The following is a 26,302-nucleotide window of genomic DNA, read 5'->3' as shown; positions in this document are numbered from 1 at the left end:
ACTCTAATTGTCTTCTTTATGCTCGATACTCCTTAGCACTTGGGCCTGGCCAAGAGTTGTGCCCCCATGCCCAAATATTGGTTGTTTCCACTAATGGCCGCCATCCGGTTTGCATCCAATGTGTGAATCAGGGTACGCTGGCAGCGGGTAATATCACCTGCATGATCCGGTTAAGACTCTCTGCCAGCAAGTGATGATTTAGTGTAACCTGCTGAAATTGGTCTAGATCTATACCCTCGATCTCTTTCAAGACAGGGCAGCATCTGAATCTTCAGTGAAGCACGCGATTGAGCCTACGTACATTGCACAGATCGGCACACAAATCTCCTCCACGACTAAACTGGATAGACATCCTGAGGTCAGACCAGCGTTCTTATAGGTGCACAGCCACTGTATGCGATCATCAGAATCTTCCAATGACAATATCTAAACAGTTTGGGTGAAGGCAAGCTTGTCTCTATGATGAGTGCATTGCACATAGAGTACAGGGTGCACGAGATGATAAGAAAGCTTCTTTTTGACTCGCGGGATAGGCTACAATCCTTTCTCAGGCAGAGGTTCTGAATTATCGGGTCGTGCTCAGTCTGCACACAGTGAGCTGAACACCATATCAAGTATACGTGTGTAATGATTGTGTGTAATGATATGGGAAAATGCATGGAAAAAATCAAAATACATGTTTATTATTTTACGTGGAATCAGTTCCTGTCTGTTGTCTTGGAAGAAATGCATTAATCTTGCAATGTTGTTGTTTATTATTTTCCCTCTCCATCACGAGTATATATGGAACGTGTTGATCAAAGTTTTTGTGATGTCGGAAAATGCGAGGCTGTATTGCAGGTGGCCTATTGCAGGTGGCCTTCAATTTGTTTTTCACAGTATATTGGCATGTTTAACAGACTGTAACTCACCAAGATGCCTCTTGAAATGTTTTGAAAAACTTCTGCTTGATTTTACATGAGCGGATGATTATCAGTTGTTTTTCTGCTTTTTCATCTTGTGTGAAACAAAGTATTGTTTCTCTTCAAAAGATAGCGTGCCAATTAATCTGCACTTACTGTTGGTGCTCTATCGGCCCTATAAGACCTTCAAACCCACCTTCAGCCTAGACATCCGTAGGCGTTGTGGTGTCTAGCGGGATCTGAACATCTCTCATGAAGCTTGACTTCTTTTTTCTTTTCTTTTCCCCACAAACAATGTGAAACAAACATATCCGTAGGCGTTGTGGTATGTAGACGTGGTAGAGCGAGACTTCTCTTCTCTTTTCTTTTCTTTTCCCCACTAACAAACAAGTTTAGCAGGAAACACAGAAGCATTCGCACATACTGTTTACATTTCCCATCACATGCTTTTAACATCGGAATTTTCATGTACACATTTTGCCTGGAAAAGAATTACCATGAACTTTTCAACACAATACATGTTCAATAGAAGCCATTTGGTTCATATATAATTTACTCGACAGAGTGATTTATAGGGGCCTGCAAACAGTAGAATGATTTGCCCCTTAACATATCAGACTACTACATCTCTTGAAATGTCTTCAAACGTAAATTAAAGTCATTCCTCTTAAATGATTACTCTCGGTCGACGAATGAGGTCCTCGTCTGCATGTCATTGTCGATCTCTTCAGTGTGACTGGGCCGTCCGTTGAGCGGTCTGCCGTCACGCTGTCAGTATTCTCTTCGTCACCATCACTCTCCACTTTGTATCAGTCTGACAGGGCGCTTCAACATCTCCGATGACACCAGTTGACTGTTTGGAGTTTGTAATTGCACTCCAAATTGGCGTAAACCAAAGTTTTGTCTTATCGTGACTCATAGTTTTTCCTAATGTCCTGCTGCTCGCCGGTTCAGTCATGACAGTCAGATCCTCATCACATTCACAGCGTAGGTCTATGGTGCATTCAGCGTCGTTAAAGATTAGTTGGTTGACTTGGAGGGGGGGGGGGCATGATGTACCAAGAAAGGGGAACTCCTGACTTTATCTCTGTAGTCTCCAACTATTCTCAAAGTTCCTCAAAATTCCAAAATACTCTGCTGCCTTTACTTCACTACATAGACTTAGTGTGAAGCCGCTCCCACTGTGCTTGCCACTCTAACTTATTTCTCGGCTGAGACATGTTTTTTTATAACTAATTTACTAACAAACTTCCTTTCCCTAAAGCATTTCATTGGCTCAATCTTATAATGGGGTGTGGCGTGCACTAGAAATTAATTCCTAACTGGTCAAATGTTCAATTTGCTCCTCCTATTCGTTTCTGTGAAAACTCAATTTTCTATGATTCATCTCTAATTCTGATTAACTCGCCCACTCTCTTTTAGTTTCTTCATTCACTTGTTCTCTGTAACCACTGGTAAAGACTTTATTGTTTCTTGGATATCAAAATGATAAACCAAATGAATATTAGTGTCCTTAGGCTATGGCAACCAACGTCATCGTTGTTCTGGGTCATTACCCCTGAATTTGTCTATGGAGTTCCTGTTTGACCCACTCCACTAAACAATAAATGCTAAAATAGAGGGATAAATTCTGGCAGGAGAGCCACCTTCCAGCTCAGAGGGTCATTTATGTTTGGGGATCAGAGGGCAAAAACATGTCATCACGTCATTCCCCGTAATTTGGCGCGGGGCTTTGGGATGGAGAGTGCTGACCACTAGCGCGGAAAGTAGCCAACATCAAACTCATAAATTCCTATGACCATAGAATTTTCTTGGAAGAGGTGGTTTTGACCAAAAAAAGAAAGGAAATAGCTGGAAGGAAGATAAACGGTTTCGTAAACTCCAAGAAGGAGAAAAGACTGAGCATATATTGACCTCACAGGGTGTCTAGGAAAACGACCGCAGTGTTCTGTTTTCTTTTACTCTCTATCCTATTCTATTCTATTCTATTTTATTCTTTATTATAAACATGTGCTAGTAGCCATCTGGGCTACAATTGTGTTTGTTTTGTACATCCTCTAAAGATCACCAGAGGTCAAAGGTAGAGCCCTGTCTGTGCTCTTTGGAACATGAAGACAATTTCTTGTGAAACAGATATGCTTGTTTTGTACATCTTAACTATGTTTATCGTTAACTAATGACACTACAGATCAATATTATGATATTTTGAGGTCATTGACCTCTAAAAGGTCACCAGAGGTCAGAGTTAGAAACCTGTCTTTGCTCTTTGGAATATGAAGACAGTTTCATTGCAAAACAGATATGCTTGTTTTGCACATCTTAACCATGTTTATCATTAACTAATAACATCACAGATCAATATTATGGTATTTTGAGGTCATTGACCTCTTAAGGTCATCAGAGGTCAAAGGTAGAAACCTGTCGATACCCTGTGGAATCAGAAGATTTGTAGTACAAATGCATATTTAGTGCAGCGTAACCAAGATCTGAGCCTATCATTCACAAATGCCTCCAAACATCAATATTCTGATATTTAAAGTTCATTGACCTCTGGAGGTCATCAGAGGTCAAATCAGACTTACCTCCTGATCTTAAAACGAATCTTATGGTATGTACTAACACTGGTGAACGTTTCATACTTTAGTCAAATTTTGCACAATTCTCATGATTTTGAGGGTTTAACCGCTCTACTACAACGTGCAGATAACTCAACTTTGTTTTTACGGAACTATTGGGCTCCTATTCTGATTTTGAATCCTACACCTACGTAAACCATACACTGTTCTCATTTCAGACGAAAGTGTACAGATACGGAAGCTACTTTATAGTTGGAGCCGCCGCCGATTTTCCACTTCAAGCACGGTTACTGTTTATCGACATCGACATCGTCAGCTTCAACTAAAGTAAAGAGAGTTCTACTTCTAGATTTGTTGCAACAGAAGGTGTATTTTAATCATCGTGCTCTTGTAGGTGTTTCTTCGTCGCGAGATCGAACTTTGCTGAGATGTTTGTCTTTGCGCCTGAAATTTAAATTACATGTAGGTCATCGTCGAGGTAGGGCTGGACACATCTTGTCATCATCGTCGTCGTAAACAGGTAGGCCCAGGGAAATCAGGAACATGTAAATCTAGTCTAGCCGCCGATCGAGCTCTTCACTGAGCCAAGCTGGAACGAATTCACTGACATCGTGGCACCTTTCCAGGCCATCATCCTTCTGATCAACGCCACCAACTTGGAATATGGAATAAATCAAAATTTCTATAAATGTAGGCTATATCGAACGGATCATCTTCTCATCTATGTACTTTTTAAACCTATCGCAGACGCAGCTTAACTCTCCTAATCACGTAAGTGAGTTTCAGTTACTTAGTATTGGACGTCCTGGCTCTATCATTCTCGAATCAAAGTCTAAGGACTAGCAGACTTTCAGACTAACACATCGGCGGTCTCTCGCTATAGAAATAGACAACTCTGGCCCCGGGCACTATAGAACCCTATTATTGAACGGTTTGCTTTGATTTTCGTCCAATTGTAAATTGGTTAGCTTTATTTTTTAAATCCAACTGTAAACAAACGCATGCTTGTAACAAAGAATAAAATGAAATGATCACGATCAAATGTTGAATTTCTTCTGATAGAATTGTAGTGCTAAATAAATTGGGAGAGAAACGAATACTTTGCAGTGATTTGTGTGCTTTTGTGTTAGTTGTATAAAACTGAAATTATTTTTACATTTTACACTAAGTTAAAATCGTTATTCTAATCCCAGGAAAACTGATGTACTTATCTATTCATAATCATTATCTACAATTACAAGTCATATCTAGAATCATAACATCTTTTGACACACGCCCACTTTCTCCAAAATCTGCATAAGCAGGAGGGAATCATTGCAGAGCTGATTCTTATATTTTGGTATTGATCACTACAAAGCATACAAATTACGCCAGTGATCGATGATTCTTCAAGACTGCTTGCTAGACTCTAAATGTACGCTTTCGTTTTCTTTTCTTTCTTTTCAATGATCATGGAATGCCGTATCATGTTGATATGTACTTTACATTTTGCTCTGGGTAGAAAAAACAAATAAGCTTCATGTAAATCTGTTTATCAAATTTGATGTGAAAATTTGACATTTGTGAAAATAATTCGCCATTTTTGGCTTCCCATAAAAGGTCGGATTAATGACCCCGCAAGTCATGCGGGGTTATTTTTTAAATGACCCCGCAATCATGCGGGGTCATCCAGAAATGACCCCGCGACGGGGTTGAATTCTAACCCCCGCCGGGGTTAGATTTTAACCCCGCTGCCGGGTCATTTTGGGTGACCCCGCAATGCGGGGTTAAAGTGACCCCGCACGGGGTTAGTGCATAGTTGACCAAGTATGCGGGGTCATTTTCAACCCCGTTCGGGTTCACTTTTAACCCCGCATTTTTTAGAGTGTGCCATCTTAAACAGATGTTTGATAATCTCAGCATCGGAAAAAGGTAAATAGACAAAAAGTAACAGAGATGAACAATTTGCCATTGAAACTTGACTCGTACTTAAATTTGATAAATTCAACGATAGGAAGCTAGCGGGGAGGGAGAGAGGAAAAAGGTAAAAATGTATATGGAGTTCCGTCTGTTTTTGTTTGTTTTATCTATTTTTATTTATTTATTTATTTATTTATTTATTAGCTTGAATGGATGGATTAAATACTAGTATTACTTGTTAGGAATCCTTTAATACACCTGTTGTGTTACCCTTACGCGGTGTGATTCAATATCACATCACGCAGTGATGTACGCATGCGCACTTGAGTGGACTACAGACAGGTGCTGTCAGCAATGACCTTCAGTCGAGAGGCACGTATTGTTTATCTTCTCGAAAATCGAGGGGACGACTTTGAAGATAAAAGTTCAAAGGATAGTCTTTCTTTTCCAGACCGTTACTGTGAAGGACACACTTGATCACAAGTGGAATTCAAAATATGTCGAGTACTGAACATTGATGAAAACGAATAGTCCTCATTATATAAGTACATATTTTTGTGGACTCTATACATATTGTATATATTTGTCACTCCTTTTTTTATTGTATTACCCTGCAGGGACGGCCTATTCCGCTGTACAAAAATGAGCAATATTTTCCAAAGGCTTCGCGCACTTTTACATAATATATCATGCAAATAAATGTAACATATAGGTGCTATGTACATGAGTTACGAATATAAAGTTATATCAGGGAGTATCTCCTCAACGGGTCAAACCTCGTATTGCTTACCATTAGGCGCAGTGATTTAAAAATGTTCGAGTTATTTTGATGCATATGTGTAGATCAGGTGTATCACAAAACATCGTAGAATATAAAGATTTTGCAATAAAACCTAAAAAAAAAACATAAGGGGATATCACCATTTTCTCAATAAACCGTAACTGTAACGATTATTCCAGAAACAATTTTGTTATAACTATTCTTCACATTTTGCATATCAAACAATACTTAACATTGAATATACTTATTAACATTTTTACATTGGTTATTTCTGTCCCTAACCCACATTTTAGAAAAGCACTTATGAATGGTAAATAATGCCTTTAAAAAGGAAACATTTACATAGTATACACGCCTTTAAAGTCGAATTTATCATTACTATTATTTTGTTTGTTTGTTTGTTTGTTTGTTTGATTGTTTTTCTTTAATGCGAATGTGAAGTTTACTATCTACTATGGTAAACCTTCCATGGTGTTCTGTCGGTTTGAGTCTATCCTCGCTCCGTGCGTGGAATACTACACAAGTGAAACATCTAATACGTGTCAAACATGAATTCATTTGTGAAAAGAAGGCTGATCCATTGTAGTTGTGAAAACTTTGCTCGGAGAAGTCCTATAAATGCTGCTCCTCCTATTATGCTATTTTGATGTGCTGGAGACACAAACATGGATCCATGCGAAAACACTTCTTCACAATACATGTCTCTATGGATATCGAATTCAAAGTTAGTGACTAGACGAGCTGTGTTTGTATACTGAAGCCATTTTGGCAGCATCTGAGAAGAACAACCTTCCAGAGACAAAATGTAAACTACAATCAACACGAAGCCTTTAAAATGCGACCGGCAATCTCTCGTCCCACTTCGAGCTATAAAACATCTATAGATACTTCGATTGCAAGATTGCCGAATGTGCTTGTGGCAACTCTCACCGTCCTCCCTACATACTCAGGCAAACAAAGGCGGAAGGTGAGACCTTTGAGCTACTGTGTATAGCTCAAGAAATGATGAGATGAGACAGAAAACATACATGTTTACGCACACAGGCACACAGGCACACGAACACACACACACACACACACGCGCGCGCGCGCGCAAAATACTAAATTATGTAAGTGCTGATTTGCGACCGCGAGCTACTTAAAGCAGACGATAAGTTGGGGATGCAGTCATGTAGCGTACGACATCTCGTCTCCATGACGACTCGAAAAGGGAAGTTCTATTCCCCCTTGTATAGACTGTAAGGACAAACCACTGAACCCCATGTATGCACTAGGATTTGTCACCTTTTTTCGTAGCTTTTCACAGTTTTTGAGAGGAGGATATCCACCTCGTTGATACTACTACTACTACTACTACTACTACTACTACTACTACTAATAATAATAATAATAATAATAATAATGATAATAATAATAATGATAATTGTCTTCTTTATCCAGGGTGGCCTCTTCAGTGTTGTCACTGTTCTACCAGAGGGCCCTGCTATCATTATTACCCTAGCGATGCCAGGTACCAGATCATTATCACTCACCAGAGACTGAATTTTCCAGAAATAATCAAATTGATTGAGTTGATTTTAACAACATTGAAAAAAAAAATGTGCTCATGTAATGTTCGTGTAATGCTGGGTTTCTACACTGTCCTACGATCCGCCACGAACGCAACGATTGACCAATAGTAGCTGAGCGTAGAATTCTGTTTCATCACGACTTGCGCCACTCGTAAACTAATGGTGATCGTCAGATCTTGAAGTCATTGTTGTACCCGTGCTCCCCTTCTCAATCTTAAACTCGTTTTTAACCGGGACCTACGCTCAACAAGCTCGCTTTTAAGTAGGTTCCTTCATATTTCTTTAGCATTTATTCACAGATTCCAAACTTAACAGATCGACCACTATTATGTTTTACATATTTGCAATATTCTATGTATGTCATGTATTTCATTTAATTTTGTTATATTTGATGTAATTTTTCATCGAGAAATATGAAAATAAATTGAAATTGATATTGAAATTAGTGGCAATCGCATTGATTGTAGACAATCATTTTTTAACCGTCGAAAACTTGTCTACGATCAACGCGATTGCCACGACTGACGTCAAGATCTGATACGACTAGTTCGCGATTAAGACCACGGTTTCAAAAGTGGCACAAAAATTAATTTGACAAGCATAAAATTCCACAATTAGCTGCTGCTGACGGCCAATCGTGACCTGCATAGCAGCTTCCATGACAGGCTGTGCGAATCCAGCATTAACTACAAACTCTTCAAGCTCCAAACTTATCATCGTCATTACAACGAAAACCTGAAGTTCGCCTCCAAATATTGTTGAGACAAAGGGAAAAAGAGAAAATAAGGGAGAGAATAAACGTGCAAAACAAATTCAAGGCAGGTAAAGAAAATTACTGAAATTTCAATTATCGAACGAGTTTAATGTAATCTTTTCGTTTTGTTGAAAACGCAAGAAGCATTAATCTAAGCTGCATAACACATTTTATTGTAAGTAAAGATAAAAACTGCTCAGAAGGTTCAGATCAAAATTTAGAGTTAGGCAAATAAGAACATTTTTATCCAAAGACTCCATTCACTCTGTAAACAACAAGCGATCAAATTTTTACCTGTTTAACACTTGTGAAAAGCCTACCCACGTCTGATTAGTAATGTCACGGTATGTTTTATGCCTGCGGCATAATCATTTTAGGGGGTTTAGCGGTGTTTCTCATGATCCTGGGATTGCTTCGCTGGACAAATATTTTTCACCCTCGACTTGACATGAGCAATTTGCGGTCATCAAACCCTAGGTAGACTAACGAGTCTTTATAACTCGCGGAAACGAGGGCAGAGCGACAATGCATGTTGTAGGATTGGTTGATGGATTAGTCATGCAGATTCATGACAGTTCTCGTGAACATTAGGAGAACGTCAACATCGATTATATTTCCCTCACGGCTTGTGCGTGAAGGGCGCCCTCTTGTGATATCATGCACAAAACATATCAATCACAGTTCAATCTGTGTGTGTATTTGAGCCTTCAAGGACATTTCTCTACATGAAGAGTTTGTTCGCAAAAACCGATAAGTTCATTTTTGAAGATTTTGAAGTAAGGTCTCTGTAATAAAGTACAAAATAATACCTTTTAAATGCTATATTGGTCACTACATATAAAGGTACATTTTTGAAGTTATGGTCAAAAGAAGCAATTTTTTTTATTATTCTCTCTATTTTTCTTGACCTTTAATCGCAAATATCTCCATTTGGCAAATATGGACTTATCGGTTTTTGCCAACAAGCTCTTCACTTGTTCGCACAGACTCTATCCCTGTGTCATTCACTTACAATGTTATAATGGGGGATATTTGATGATTCTTATCTCTTAAGGTTTTCCCAACATTCTTTTTTTTTTCAAATGATGTTTCTTCGATTAAGACTCAGTTCTAACTTTGGCCTAGGACATACAGTGAAGGGATAAACATCGATATGTCTTAAACTGTCACTACTTGCCGACTTACCTTCGTATAAAATGTTTGGTAAAGAAACACAGATGACTAAAAACGCTGAAAACAGAGATAATGCAGGTGTAGCAGATGATTACCGTGCTTCTGCAAAAAAAAAAGAAATGTATACGTAAATCTCATCACGATTTTTTCCTCTCTTTTTTCCACGCCATGTAAGTACAGCATTGTCCTGCAACAGCCTCAAGATGGCGCTCGTCAAAGCCTTACCGCAACCTTACCACAGGACTGCGTTGCCGAAATACTGTTGTAAGCTTAGCCCTTTCTTCCCCCGTAAAACCATGTTCATGTTCGTTTGATAAATAGATTATAATCAAAGAAACATAGTGGTGGTGGGGGTCAACGAATCGGACCTAAAATGAAAAAAAAAAGTTAGCTTTCTATGAAGCAGCAACTCCATGTATCAGTTACATTAGATGATATTCATAATTATGATCGTCTGACAACGGTCAAACTGATCTGCGCGATTGTATGCGTTTTCACTGAATGTTCCTTAAACAGACCCTGTATCAAGAAGAAAGCTTCTATTCTTAGCATCAAATTTGTATTATGTTGTGATTTAATTAATAATTTTGATATCATTCGGAGAAAGGGTTGCAATAGCTAGCTTATCGACCAGAAACACATTTTCTTTTTCAATTGTGTGTTAACGAGGTCGACTCCATTTTGGCACACGACACACTTTGCATCCCGGTACATCTTCCAAGGAGATGCGATTTAGATTATACTGCAACAAGTAACAGGTAACAAGTGATATCTCAGCACTACTAGTCTTCCTTGCAACAGCGATCAGTGTTAATATTATTGCATCTCATTTCCCTGGTATTTGGCGAAATTAAAGTTCGTATGATGCCTGTAAGTTCAGTGACATAAAACGTATTTTGATTAAACTTTAACCATTCTGTTGGTCTGGTTTCACTTTATTGAAAATGAACTCAAACATGCTGTGAAATTATACGTTAAACAAAAAACAGGAGTATAATGATAATCAGTTTTATTCATATGTATAAATCATCTAATTTAATGACATATGTTGCTTATCACAGATTCAGGCTCTGTCTTTGCAAGAGCGTCACAATGGTGGAGCATTAGCCTTCACATACAAATTAAATATCCCTCAATAAAATGTAAAACATGCCTAACTTAATGAATGCAAGCAGTTACAATGTGTGTGAAACCATATCTAGGTGTCGTTAAAGATGAAAACGCTATAAATTCTCCCCACATGGTCAAATTGGGTTTTAAAGATAGCAGCTTATCATCGTCTGCAAATTGACCGGACTTTGTCACACTGTATTTGCGTATTATACTTCATAATCCACAGAGTTCATCAAGAGTTCTGTATTTACAGACTTCTTGTTTGTGTTAACGCCCAATATAACTACTATTAGTATCCTTGTAAGCATCATACTGTATCTATTTGTACATTATATGTAGGACATCGTAGGAGCCTGTATCTTCTATGGTATATAAGGAATTTGATCGCGAAATGGGCTGAGCGTTATTTTACGAAGTTTCAAAGGAAGTCAAAAAATGAAAAAAATCTCTCCAGTATTACCACATTTGTAAAAACAAGGAAGGTTCTTATAGTTATCTGTGTATATAATGTCAGCGTGTGTGTGTGTGTGTGTGTGTGTGTGTGTGTGAATATTTTGGGATAAATAAATGGGAATATTTTGAGACTTCGTTGAATAAACCAGTCTGAAGCTACGTGCAACGTCTGTGACTTTTATGAAAATAGTAATGTTTCCATAGTATTCCACTCTTTCTTTTCTTCATTTTTTTCCTTTCCTTCATTCCTCCTCTTCTTCTTCTTTTTTTTTTCTCTTGTGTTGTTTTGTATTTTCTCCCCTCCTTTCCCATGCGTTCCTGTCAGCCTGTTGGCGGGCTGATTATATAACTATATTTACTATATTGTGATGTGTAGGCAAGAGCAGTTAACCAAATTAGGTGCATGTGTATGTGTGTGTGTGTGTATGGGTGTGTTTGTGTGTGTTTGTGTGTTGCATGTGTACAGATAGGGGTGGGGGAGGAAACAGGAAGGGAGGGAACTGGTGGGGGTAGTCATAGGGACTCAGGAAGGGATATGAGTTAGTAGGTGGGCGGGTATTTGTTGATAAATAATATGGTTCCATTATTTATTACTGTATAATTTTGCTGCATAATTCATTTGGATGATTATTAAGATTAATGCTAGAAGAATTGAATCATCACTGTTAAATTTAAGCAATTTTTGAGAGCATAGGGGAAGTGACTGTATGTAAATTGATAATTGTTCATGAAAATGTAATTGTTATGTCATTATGTACAGCAATAGCAAATTTGCTATTATGATCACAAATGTATATTTTCGTCACTTCAATTGTAGCAAATGAAAATTTTTAATTTTTTTTCTATTGCTTTGAATGGAACAGAATAAACATCGTTGAAAAACAAAAAAGTGTGTGTGTGTGTGTGTGTGTGTGTGTGTGTGTGTGTGTGTGTGTAGAGAGAGAGAGAGATGTGAGATGTGATATGCATTATATATCAATATAAATATACCGTGATTTGACCTGTGCAAGACGCCCGTGATTTTCAACGTTCGTTTGTATAATGGCACAGATTATAGAATGTCTATCTCATGGTCCAAAGGTGAAGTTTTGCCTCGTGCCTCCAGCACAAAATTCCATTACAGGACCCAAACTCTGGCCGTGTCCATGCAGATTAGATTGAATCCGTTAGTGATCCTATACGCTTTGTAATGAATCTTAACACCATGGCGGTTTCCAGAACCTGGAACCTACTTCGACTTGTCTGTTTCTTCTTGCTTGCTGTGGGACTGGTAGGCAGAGAGACCTGGGCCTACCCCACCGGGGCGCCAAAGCAGGCCTGTCCCTTGGCTATGCCGTCCCATCACGCCCGGGACAAATCTCAGATATCGCCGCAGCCGAAACCTTCCCCATACTCGTTCGTGGTAAACGCTAAGGAGTACAAAGTGGGACAAAAGATCGAAGGTACTTCACTGAGTGTAATAATATCATCATGTCATACATTATAATATTATCCATTTGCGTCTTTTCTAATATCAGACTTGCAGTTATTTTTGTTCTCTGGTGGCATTAGTTTACAACCAGCACTTTATGGGACGAATTACAGGGTAAAAACAACAACAACAAACAAACAAAAACCACAACAACAATCCATGCGAAGAGATGTCTTATTTCCAAAAGTTCCAGTGTGTCATGAGTCAGTTACGGTAGAATAAAAGTTTCAACCAATGTTTTAAAGTTAGAACAACTTTAATAGATACCCTTGCGATGAGTTCTCTCTTTCATCCATGATTAATGCGCAGACACTTCTGACGGATTCTTGCGCGCCGACACTATTATACATTTATGGTACCTTGCGTCAATGAGAATTTCAGTAGATTAGTTACCAGTGTTGCTGGGTTTGTTGTTGTTGTTGTTGTTGTTGTTGTTGTTGTTGTTGTTGTTGTTGTTGTTGTTGTTGTTGTTGTCGTCGTCGTCGTCAGTAAAGGACTTGGCGACGCCACGTCCCTTTTGGGGAATTGCGAAAGAGCTCCTGGCCATTCCGGTGAAAAATATTTCATTCAACTACCTTGATTTCATTGTCATTAGATATTACGTCAGGCGATCCTCAAACTGCGACAGAATAATTCTGAAAAAAAAATTGTTAATCTCTTTGCCGCAGGGACGCGTCACATGAAGTGAAATAGAGGGGTTTCCCAGTATAATTTTTCTGCTTTTACTTCTTCTGTCGGTCTGTAAGGGCCAAGGTAATTCATGTACATGTATATCTCTTGCAAAGAACACGACACTTGTATCTTCATTTAACTGGGTCCAGCAGAACTGATTGTTCCAAATTTGCAATTTATAGGGGATGGTTGAGAGTAACTTGCAGATTTGAAAAATTGAGAATAACTTGAGTTTTGTTGTTTGTGGTTAATGCCATTTATATGAATAAGGCCTCTAATATGCTATCATTCATTTTGCGGATGGACAAAAAAAAAATCCAGTTTTAGTGCTTCAAAATAGTTCTAAAATGTGAGTTAGGGATAAAAACAACTAACATGAAAATGAATTTTGTCAGTTCAATCACCGTTAATTCTGTTAATGCACAAAATGTGAACAATACTTCTTAAAGACTGTTTCTAATGAGATTGTCTACAGAGTTATGGTTTATCGAGAAAATTAGTGATATCTCCTTATATTTGTGGCTTTTTGCGAATGTTTGTATTGTAGGGTATTGCGGCATCGAATGTGATAATTCTATTTTTTTAATCACTGCTTTCAATAAATTGTAAATAGTGGCTTTTATAATTATCATGTGGGATAATCAACGTAATACAAGTCAGTTTTGTTTCTTTTCATAATACCTTGTCTCATTTTCTCTCCCATAATGCTTTCCCTTTATTTCTATATTTCCCTTCCTTGAATGTGGACAGAGACGATCATATATTTTTGTGTGGTGATTAGAGCTGTATGATTGCAACATAAACATGATTATTTTGTGTTTGTGGAAACTTCACTGAATGACGAGGGTCAACTGTACCCTGGCTTGTATAACCTAGCATACACTCTTCTCAACCTTGTCTAACCCGAGGCCCACTTTGGCTCTGCAATAATTATGTTTCGAGGCCCAGTTAGATTGAATATTGCCACTTGGTCTTTACCACTACTTCCAAGTTCGTCTAACATCACTACAGCTAAACATTTTAAATCACTTGGTCTACAATCAATTTCGTCTAATGCCCGCTTGGTCTACTTCGCACTTGGTCTAATGCCCAGTTTGACTATTTATCGTTTAATGACCAGATGGTTAACTGCTGTTTTGTCTCCCTGGACTTTTTACCATTTTTTGTCTAATAAACTGGGGGCATGAGACGAAGTGGGATAGGCATAGCCCATCTGGAAGTAGACCAACTGGTAATGAGGCTAAGTGGCAATTGGACTAAATCGTCATTAGACAAACTGGTTGTAGACGAAACAGGATTGGAACATGTGGGTTGAGACCAAATGGCTATTAGACCATGTGGGAGTATATAGACCAAGTGATAGATCACCGCCAATCGGATGGAGCTTCGCGGCCCACCGGTTGAGAAGTACTGACCTATATCATACACGGAATAAACAATGATAATTATGCTAATGTGCATTACGTTGTTCCTCCCTCATACTTGGTTCATCCCAGTAACCATAGAGACCAAGGAGGTCTTCACCGGATTTATGATCCAGGCACGTCGGGCTGGTGGCGGAGAGACTCCGGTGGGTAATTTTACCGCTTTGCCGCCAAACTCCAAACTCCTCGGCTGTAATGCCTCAGACGACAGCGTCACCCACTCCAACCCTGGCCCCAAGCAGTCTGGGATGACCTTTACCTGGTCCACCAAACAACCTGTCGGCACCATCCAATTCTTGTGAGTACACACTAAAAGAATACCTAAAGCATTATTATGGTGACATGTACCGTTGCGTCTCTTTTTTTTTTATATCGCTATGTTGTTAACATATTATGTTTTCTGTTTTGATATTCCTGTGATTTCTTTCATTCGTGTGTACTTTTAATTGCAAAATGTTATGATTTCATGCACGGAGCCTTTGAAAAAATAGCTTATGCTGAATGAGTGTTACTGTGTTCAAAAGTTTCAAATAAACCGAATAATTAACTGTGTAACATTCAGACTTGCAACACAGTCCTCAAATGGGAAAATTACACGTTAAATAACTAAAACTTTCCAGAAACAATATGTGCTGGGAATGTTGAATTTCTTCAAACCTTTACATGATTTTCTTTTTTATATTGAATGTGAATAGGTTTTACATGTGATCCACAGTTCTGTCGAGCCCTCTTACCCTAACTAATTATGATTATTGTGGGGGCGCTACGGCATAGTGGATAAGACTACCGATTGGAGGAGGCGAGTTCGAATCCCGCCCAATGCTTACGTCTTTGGACAAGATGTTTTTAACCACTATGTCCCTCTCGACCCAGGTGTATAGATGGGTAACTGGCACCGCTAGGGTAATAATAATGGCAGGGTCCTCTGGCAGAGCAGTGGGAACACTGAAGAGGTTATCCTGGATAAAGAAGACTACATAATTATCATTATCATCATAACAACACTTCTTCTTATTCTTATTATCATTATTATTATTACTATTTTTGTAATAATAATAATAATGATGATAATAACAATAATAATAATTATTATTATTGTTATTATTATTATTATTAATATTATTATTATTGTTATTGTTGTTGTTATTGTCCCTCTTGTTTGTCTGCAGTGGATCTGTGGCCAAAGATCACGACACGTTCTTGGCAAACATCACATCAGCCAACATCACGCTAGCATCGGGTAAGAACTCCGTATTGCATCTGTCTTGTTTTGTTTTGTTTTTTGTTTTGTTTTTTGCTGATGGTGTTGTGATTTTGTTTGTTTGTTGCCGGGGGGGGGGGGGGGTGGTTATCAAATACTTGTGTCATATGAATAAAATTGTCATGTCGTTAATTTCCAATTTCACTCTCGAGTTGTTCTCAATGGTCAATAATCAATGGTCTTGAGTGTATGTAAAGTTAATGAAAAATAAACAATTAAATCTAACCTTTTAATATATATATATATATATATATATATATATATATATATATAAAACAAAGGTAAGATTCAGAGGTGCCATTTTGAACATGACACAAAGATAATTTCTGCAGCAAATCTCCAGAATTTGATGGTTAACAGTCAAATATGCATTTTGAGGTATACGTGTGACATAATTGCATATCTATGTGTACAATTCTCGGTGGAAAAAAGTGCTAATGCGGGGTTTTTTTTTTTGTTCTGTATTGGAGTTTCAATCCACTACAAAATTAAAAAAAAAATAGTTAAGATTTCAAATTCATTCAAGTAAAAATCGCCTCTGTAAGAAAAAAAAATAGTAGACAGGCTCTTAAAATCGACCAGCGCAATATGTTCATGATCATATACATATAATTGGTATTGTATCCAGATATTGAGTTTGCTCTGTTTAATACCTATCCAATGTGTGTATGGGTACGTGTGAGCGATTGTTTGTATGTGGGTTATTTATGTTTATAAGTTCTGTTGCATGTAGGCCGCGACCGGATAATGTAATCGAAGGAAGTAACCTCTTTTGTATTTATTACTATTGACTAAAAATATTTCTTGTTGATTTCAAAATAAAAATAAAAAATCTTTGATTAAAACGTATACAAATTGCGTGCGTGGTCTATGACAAAATTAAACTGGTTGCTATCGTTATAATTCATACTGCAGAAACAAAAGATGGTCATCTCTTGTTCGATGAGGTTGAGGACAAGTCTAGAATGGCCTGGGTGACGATTCTGCACAACAGGACCAGGTCCCTGGTTGGACTAGACCAGGAACTCTTAAAGCGACGCGGCCATTGAAACCCAACATGACAATTCAATTTGCCACTTGAGACATTTAGAATATCGCGTTGAGTTGTTGAAAGAGGTTTCAAAAAGTACTAGTATAATAACACACACACGCGCTCAAAGTTTTGCTTTTTGAACACTCACGAGTAGAGTCAGTACGAGTCAAGAATTATCACCTCTACCTCCTAATACAAACATGGGTGACGTTCGTTATTCCGAAGGTTCGTTAATTCGAAAATGAAAATAACGTTCATTATTTCGAAGGTTCGTTGCTCCAAAACACACAAATTCCCTACGCCTCTATGTTAGTCTTTCCGGAAATGATACAGGATTGTAATCTGGACATTTGTGGCGTTACATTCCCAATGTTCCTTGTTCCGAAAATGGAAAGACGGTGTGTACTTACGAACTTATTTCATTTTCGGATTAACGAACCTTCGGAATAATGAAGCTTATTTCATTTCGGATTGATGAACCTTCGGAATAACGAAATATATCATAATCGTTATAAGTTATCCTGATCGCTTGCTCTTGGCATAGCGTGTTATCACGTACGCTAAAGACAAGCCAATACACTCATGTTTATGCTGTTGTTTTCTCGTCATAATATTTGTGCTTTACATTTGCAATGTACATACAGAGGTACTTCCGACTTACATTAAAATACAATCACAGACATAATTCTGATGAAGAAGAATTTTTGTAATAAGGCGGAAATAATCATTTCGCCACTTTTACCCCCTTGGATTACACAGTACACTTCGCACTGTGTCTGAAAATTGTGCATAGTATTATGAGTTAATACAATAAAAGAGAAGTATACTATAACGTCAGTCACTACGACATGGCGATTATCTAATCAAATCATGCAGTTATTGCTACATTATTTAGGCAACTATCTATTTCACCAGTACTGAAATGTCTACAGCAATACTTGTTCTTCCGTCATGATTTTGATAGTTCCATGCAATCCTTATACATCTATCATGCTTATTGACAGTATTCTGTCTGTAAACGGAGCATTTTGATCATAAATCAAATGGAATGATCATTTTTTGCCAGCTCCTATAACATGGACTCCGTTGAATAATGTTATTTGCTTCAATAGCGTAGTGTATAGATTACACCTACTTCGGAACTAGTCAGTGCTAGTCCAGTGATGTTTTGAGGGTTAGGGTATCTTAGTTTTCATTTGGTAGCTAAGAGTAAAGAACAATTCAAATAAAGTTAATATTTACAAATATAGTACAAGATATTGTAATCATAACACTTAACGCTTATGGCGGCTACAAATATTTACATTTCCTCTATTTGGACAATAAAGCGTGAGAAAATCCTTCAGTTGTTATGGTTGTCAAGATTTCTATTTTATTTGTGCGACATTCGATATTTCTCATTACTTCATAGCAAGTGTCAAATGATTGACGCCATTTATCAGTGACAAATGAAAGAATTCTTGAAACACGCTTTAATATTCCTTGAATACAAAATGCGTCTTTCAATCGGCTTTACCATAGCGTCAAAGGTTACTCTTTATCTTGGCAGTGCGCCATCAGACTTGAATGTTTTCGAACGTTCCAAGAACAGATCGTGGTCAAAGCTACACCCAACTTTTAATTAAAGCCCGGACCACTATCAAAGCGTAATTGGAAACAAGAGGAGAGCGATCTGCTTAGAAACATGAAATCACTTTTGTACGAGAATCCAATGTCTTCATCAATAACATGAGGAATTTATGCGGATTTACCCCTTTTCCTACCCTCTTATACGCTGAATGCCGTAATATATTTATGTTAGCAATATTAAGTGCAACCTTAAAGTCTATTAACCCTCTGTGTGCCAAGGAATTTGGACACTGTGTATACCCACATGGGTTTTTTTTTTTTTTTTTTTGTGCCGGCTAGCGCTCAAAGCACATATAGGGTTAATGAACTTTTTCGAGGAGGTCTTATGTTGTGATATCATTATCTGAGAGTGAATCAACCGTGAATCTCCAAAAAAGACTCAAGAGAAATAATAATAATCATGTTCTTGCATCTGGGAGTAATTAATGTATTTGTTGTGGGTTGCTATTGTTCTATTTGTAAATTTAACTCCATTTTGCTGTGCAGTCTCTGTGTGATAGAGAGCGAGAAGAAAAAGAAAAAAGATTGCAAAAAAAGAACAGTGTTGTCATGGTTTCAAATCTGCACTTTTTTTTTCAGGAAATCTGTTCGGTACAATTACGTAAATGTTGTAACTACAAACAGAGTAATAGCATCATCCTAATAGACAATAAGAACTGAACTTGACTCTATCCAAGCATCAATATAATATCACATGCCCTCCAGCCTGTTCCATGTTGCGCTGTTGATGGGTGTCGGTCGTAAATAAGCGATTTCTGGCGGGTTTGACACAAGTTGGCCGCCAGCGCACGAACAGCACACAAAAAACCCACTCTTGTTCGTCTGTATAATGCTACCACACTGGCTTTCTTCTCGCCATCCGATCAGGTCTCTTCAGCAGAGATCCGGGAAACAGCAAACAGAAATGTCCTATTAATACTAAAGAGCATTCGGTTGCGCAGTTCGAGTCTTTCCGTAGAGCGATACCACTGTTTGTCCTCTGAAAACATCTTTGGGTTAAGACCTGACGACCCCACGCCTTCGTCTCTTCGATAGACACCTAGCAAAGAACAAAGTGAACACAAATCTCATGATTTGGCAGTGTTCACGTGTCTACGATGTCTTTAAAAAAATAACGAGCTGTAGATCTGCGTCGCGAACGCTAACACGACGCTGATTAGGCAAAAAAAAAAAAAAAATACTGTTTTGCACATGCGCGAGACAGCTGTTTCTGTTGTCAAACCCGGGAGACCGCGTCGTCATAGCGTTCGCGTCACAGATCTAAAGCTAGCTATATTGATAGACACACACTTTCATCGTAAGAAGACACGAGGTATCACAGTACATGTTTGACGTCATTTCTTAGCCTCGTAAACCCATGAACCGTACATATTTCTGATAGCATAATCATAATATATCTACTTAAATATTTATTAAGGTAGAGAGAGAGAGGGAAAGTCATCAGCAACACTGAGACAAATCCCTATAGACACGGTGTTTCTCATTTGAGGGATCACGTTTATAAGGCTTTCTCTAATCATAGACATGTGGTTTTTTTTTTCTTTTCATTGGTATACACTGAAATTCCTGAAAATCCTGAATGTGGCAAAAAACATGATTGCTTTATTTATATTATTCGATCAGATATCGAGTGCTGTAAAGGGATGAAATTAATTTGTATCTAATCAAAATTACAACCAACTTACTGCAAATCATGTGATAAAAGACTTTTTTTTTAGGATGACCAGAGGGAATTAATTGATTTTAATCAATGTTGATTAATTTACTATCACCAAAAAAAAAAATCATCATTATGGCGAAAAAGAGATGATGTATCGAAATTTATACTGCAAATACCTCACTACCCTAGATGCGGATATACTTAATTCACTTTGAAATATTTAACAGACATGGGGAATTTTATGTTTATTATGGCCCGTAAGTAAACTTTCAGCATTCCTAAATATTTCATATTTGGAGTGAAAATAGTATCTGTCTTGTTTCTGGGGATGGAGAGTTCAATACCAAGCGTCTATACACTCTAAACTTGTATTGCTTTGCCGTGTTGTTTATTTGCATGTTATTTTTTGTACAGTTCATCTCGACGTTCTTTCATAGAAAGATTTACTATCAAAAACACTATTTTCTTTTTAATTGTGGCTCCATCCAAATGAAGTAATAGAAAGGGAGGTCTCTCCTTTCTGCGCCAGGAGTGTCTCTCTAGACATGACGCATTAAAAGACTCCATTTTTATGAAGATGATGATGATGATGATGATTATCATTATTATCATTATCATTATGTTCTTTACTCACTTGCATGTGTGTGGATCTAACGTAGAGGGAGGCAGACAGCGCTCATGATGCTTGTCTAAGCATTTACACCCACACAGGTCCTCGTCGAAATGTTGCCGCCTCCGACAAGTTCTAGGGACAAAGTAACACAGAGTATTGAAATACCATTTCCTTGATAGCAACATTTCAACAAACAGCTTGAAATGTAACACACTGAATAATCATGATAAAGTTGCACATGGAATAAGAAAGTTATGACATTTGAAAGTCCCTTGTGTTTTCATACCAAAAAGTGATATTAATTTAGCAGCAATTACTAGTAATAGTCACATTATTTGAAATTGTACGTGTCAGCACCTGATAAGTTTTCCAATAATTTGGAAGCCAATGCTATCTCAATTAATTTGCTTGTTTACATAAAATGAAAAGAACAAAACCACTTCCGTTGCATCAAGTTAATGTAGAAAAGAAATAACACAGCGATGATAACTTTAGGGGGAGAGGTTATAGAAGCTGGTATATAATCGACCCAAACATTACGTATGTTCAATATGTAATTATATTTTATATTACGGTATATTCAAACAAAAGGGACAATTGCGAAACGATGACATCATAGCCACATCACTGCTTATCATTGTATTTTCTACTTGCCTTTAACATTACTTCTCATTAAGATTTTATTCTGCTTGCATTTTTTTCTGTTTGTTTGATTTTGCTGTCCTGATTTCATCAAAGTCAACGTAAAACATCCACAGCACTTTCACATTCGAGGTGATATCACTTTCGACTGATTGTATGCACGCTCAGGGTAAACGTGTTGAATTTTGTCTCGTTATAAGTTGAGCCTTAAGGTTTTGCGACTGTACTCAAAATGTTAAAATATCTTATCAATCTGAATTTGATGATTACGATTCTCCTTGTTCTGCAAGAATGTCACAGAGAGCTTTACTATCTTATCACTGAATGAAAAGTACTATGCGCCATCGTGAATGAAAGGAGAGGATGAACAATAATTCTGAAGATGAAGGGTTAGGAAGGAGGAGGGGTCATGGGACTGAGGTGAGTTACCATAGTTACAATCAGTCCGGAGAATGGAGTTCTGCGTTTTTGAAATGTTTGTCGGAATGAATCAGATAAACGAGTTGTCAACTCAGGAGTCAAAAAGCGAGAAATGTCGAGTTTAATTGATTTTTTGATGCATGCATTTGAATGTTTGTTATTATTATCATTGTTGTGGTTATCGTTATAATTTTCATCATCATTATCTGTTAAGGCTTATTTATAAAGATATCTATTTATCTATTCATTTATCTATGTATTCATTTATTTTATTTATCTATTTATCTATCTATTTGTTTATTTATTCATTTGGCCAAACAATTTCAACATATCTAAAGTACATATAATTAAGATGTTACGGAGTGACACATGGCCTATTCTGGGCCATTGCCAATGACAATTATTATTGTTGGGTGTGGTGAGATATGATGTGGTGTTAGTGGTATAAGTGGCGGTAGTGGCGGTAGTGGTAGTAATATTGGTGGAGAGGTGGTACGTGGTGGTTTTTGTGGGAATGAGATTAAATGTGACGTCATGGGGTTGCGCGGATGCAGTGTGGAAGCGGCGTAGATAGATATCGAGACTTAAGGTCGAAAACCGTGCGCAGTATTTTAGAATCAATGTATAATATGTACGTATGTATGTATGTATGTATGTATGTAAGGGATCGTATAGTTTTGATTGAGACTTAACTTCAGGTTTTTATAATTTTTTGGTGAGATAGTGAGAAACTTCTCATGAAATATGAAAGAGTATGTAATTCCATGAGCATTTACACGTTTATTTGATGAAAATTGATTTGGAAATGACTGATATCCAAAACAGAGTGATACTAATAAAGTGTGGGACCCGCATTTTATTAGGATCGTTTTGTTTTACTTTGTTTTTGGATGTTTCAGCTATGCCAAACCCGATTTTCATCAAATAAATTTTGAATTCCTCTTTACATGGTATGCTCTGTACTATTTCATAAGTGTTTTCTTGGAATCTCGCTAAAAAAGTTAAAGCCCAATTTTCATCTCCACCAATACTGTACCGTCCCCTTAAGGAGTTTGGTTGCAAAACGAGTCAACTCCACTCTTATCAGTTAGAGATAATTATTTGCGATTAAACCAGCTAAAAATAAAAAAAATACATGGGATATTCTTTAATCATTATACTTCAAGAATATCCCATTTTATGCAACAGAAGTATCATTGAAAGAGGGAGACAAAGTGAAGAAACTCGCACCAGAAGAATCATCATTGGAAAGATTTTACTTTGTTCTGTCTGATGATGGACTTCCTTTAAAATGTTTGAAAATGATCGTACGTCACCCGTTTTGCGGTCAAACTCTTCATTTGTATGTACATCCAGTCAATATTATGTAAATTACATGTATAGGCCTACATACATATGGAGGAGATGCAGTTTCATTTAAACTGGACACTCACTCCTAAAGGCTTGTGAATTGTAAAACTTTTTTCACTCTGTCTTATTTCCAAAATGAAAGTTAACCTCAACATGAGTGGAGTTTCTTTTTATTGTTTTGTGTGCTACGAGTGTCAATCGACGCAAAAAAAACCAACAAAACAAAAACATATCATTGTGCACACTGTCCAAAGTCCGTGACATAAAAAGGGTTAACCGCTGAATATACCACAGTCATAATTCTTTATGCTAAGCTCTGCAGATGTAATATAGACCGAACCATTGAGAGCCAGCTTGAGGCTCTTAGATTGGAAGACAGTGCCTACTCCCTCTGGGGTCGGGTCTGGGTTGCTCATTTCGACTTCATATTGGTATTTGGTTAACACAGCCAAACTCAGTGGTTTGTATCCTACCAAACGTTTCTCGAATCATAAATCAGTGTCCCATTCACTTGTCAGAGTATGACATGTCTCGACCTCTGAATATAACCTGGGACTCCTCGTATAATTCGGAATAAGAAGTATGATTTTGGAGAGAAAATTGCATCAAATGAAGTCTCCAGGCAACGGGGCATGGGGACCGCCGAGGAGTGACCTCTCCGGTGAATGTCAGGGTTATGTGGGTCGCTGGATGTCAGAGGGAATTGTATATAGTCGTTTTTGTTCACATGGAGTTTTCCCAGCCCGTCCCAATATTAAGTACAGATGTGTACAGATATCTAACATCCCGTTATAGTGGTTGTTATCAGCTAAAACGGTTGTTACTCATTCAGTAGTCACGGTAACCACATTCGTCACTATAGGAACCGTTTATGTGGACGCTATCAGTGTTTAGATTCTGCTTGTCAAAGTGATCTCTTCGTTTGCTTCTTGTGCGCAACACCACATGAACATATACAAAAAAAAACCAATTGTTAGAAAAATACAATCTTGTTTCTTCAGAACGAAACCTAGTCGTAATATCAGTGACATCTTGACAAGTGATTTTAGATACCCTGAAGTGGTTTATGTAGCTATTTGACTACAGTTAACTGAACGTAGTCTTTACAGTACGCATGCGATTGATTTCCTGTTCTCTGTCTATCAGAACATATCAAACTTTGACTGAAGAACTCCAACCAAACTTACCTCTCGTTCAAGGGAACGTTGCAAACGCAGTCACACCGTAAAGGATCCCACACCATTCCCGCGGGACACTCGTATTCTACGACGCATTCACATTGACAATTTCTGTACACCTGCATTATCAGGAATACGTAAAGATTCAGAATGATTGAAATGAAAGCAGAAGAGAACAAACAAAATTTGAATACACACACACAAAAATGGCTTTGAATGTTAAAAAAGCAATATTGCATTTCTATTGATAGTAATACTGAAACAGTAGAACACTTTGTGTTGTAATTTGAAATTTGTAGTAGATAGGATAAAACGAGCAGTGAGAATGGTTGAGACGCCATTAGAATCATATTTCCTTTTTTTTGTGAACGTTTTTGACGTTTTCTCTTAGCATTTTTGCCCTTCACAAAAGCATGACATCTATGGAAAAGATATTATTTCTCTTTTTCTGTTTATACCGTTTTACTTTAAAAAGATAGCGATTGGGACGTGAGGTTGTACAACAAATCATCACAAGTGGCACAAGCTGCGTTCATATTGGAGACAACATTCTTCAAAGCTCACGTTCAATTCAAGCACGTCGCCCCCTCTGTACAGATGACACTGCCAATCAGCTAATGATAAATGTATTGTAAATCTAAGGAGGCAGCTCGCCTAGAATCTCCTTGCTGAGGGGATGGTAGTTTTGGTTGAGATGGGGCTTCAGGTTTCCAGTGGTTTTTGTTTGTTTGTTTGTTTTTTGTTTGTTTTTTGGTGAGATATTATTGAGAAACCTCTTGTGAAATATGATAAGAGCATACAATTCTAAGAGGAATTCAAAGTTTGTTTGATGAAAATTTGGCTTCACATGACTGACAGATATCCAAAAGCCGAGAGGTCCTGATATAAGGTGGGACCCATCTGTCATTAGGACCACTTTGTATAAATTTATTTTGGATATCTCAGCCATTAAAAAACACGATTTTCACCAACAATTGACAATGATGAAGTAAACTTTGAATTCCTCATACTGTGTGCTCTTTGATATTTCATAAAGAAGTGGTTTCTAATCATGTCACGAAAAGTTAAAATCTGAAACCCCCATCTCAACCAAAACTACACCATCTCTTTAAAGGGGAAATCCAGTCCAGTTAATGTAAGTTAGTCTTATAAGAAAGAGTAGAATATCATGAGTTCAACGGTATAATTTTGATCGAAAGTGGATGAAAAATAAGGAAGTTATGACATTTTGAAGTTTCGCTATTTTTTGGGGAAACAGTTCTTGAACAGTCAAATTAATATGCAAATCGCAAAGTGAGCATGTCATTCCCTCACATCTTGCCATATAGTTTGTACTTAAAATTTTGAAATGTCCAGTTTTTCATTCAAACGTAATTATGCCCGAGGCTCAAATCCGGGTATTCTGATCACTATTCAGAAGTTATACAACCACGCAGGAATAACATGTTTCACGCTTCAATGACAGAAGCATTGAATTTTCGTCATTTCTTTTGGACATGATCAATGGAAAATTGTGAGAGTATGACATGGTTAGCTCACTCATTTGCATATTCATATCCACTGTACAAGAACTGTGTTGCAGAAATTAGCAAAACTTCAAAATTTCATAACTTCCTTATTTTTCATCCGATTTCAGTCAAATTTTTACCGTTAAACTCGTAAGATTTTACTCTTTTTCATCAGACTATCTTATATTTGGACTCAGGAGTGGATTTTCCCTTTAAGAC

The 26,302-nt window shown here is 37.5% G+C and overlaps 1 protein-coding gene across 1 annotated transcript in view; it reads right to left on the bottom strand.

Moving 5' to 3' along the window:
- Positions 1–19,575: 19,575 nt before the first annotated feature.
- Positions 19,576–26,302, bottom strand: part of LOC139736012 (uncharacterized) — a 29,326-nt gene continuing 22,599 nt past the window's right edge. The window contains exons 7-9 of the mRNA XM_071646759.1: positions 24,585–24,694; positions 21,011–21,117; positions 19,576–19,751 (exon numbers count right to left, since the gene is read on the bottom strand). Coding sequence (XP_071502860.1) covers positions 19,576–19,751; positions 21,011–21,117; positions 24,585–24,694 — 393 coding nt within the window. The remainder of the gene's footprint in view (positions 19,752–21,010; positions 21,118–24,584; positions 24,695–26,302) is intronic.

The sequence above is a fragment of the Diadema antillarum genome, unplaced genomic scaffold, assembly GCF_040938485.1.
Source record: "Diadema antillarum isolate AM-2024a unplaced genomic scaffold, OU_Dant_1.0 seq00000619_RagTag, whole genome shotgun sequence".
In the NCBI taxonomy this organism is placed as follows: Eukaryota; Metazoa; Echinodermata; class Echinoidea; order Diadematoida; family Diadematidae; genus Diadema; species Diadema antillarum.
Note: the sequence above shows the minus strand (reverse complement) of the source record. Positions and strands in the feature narration are given on the sequence as shown.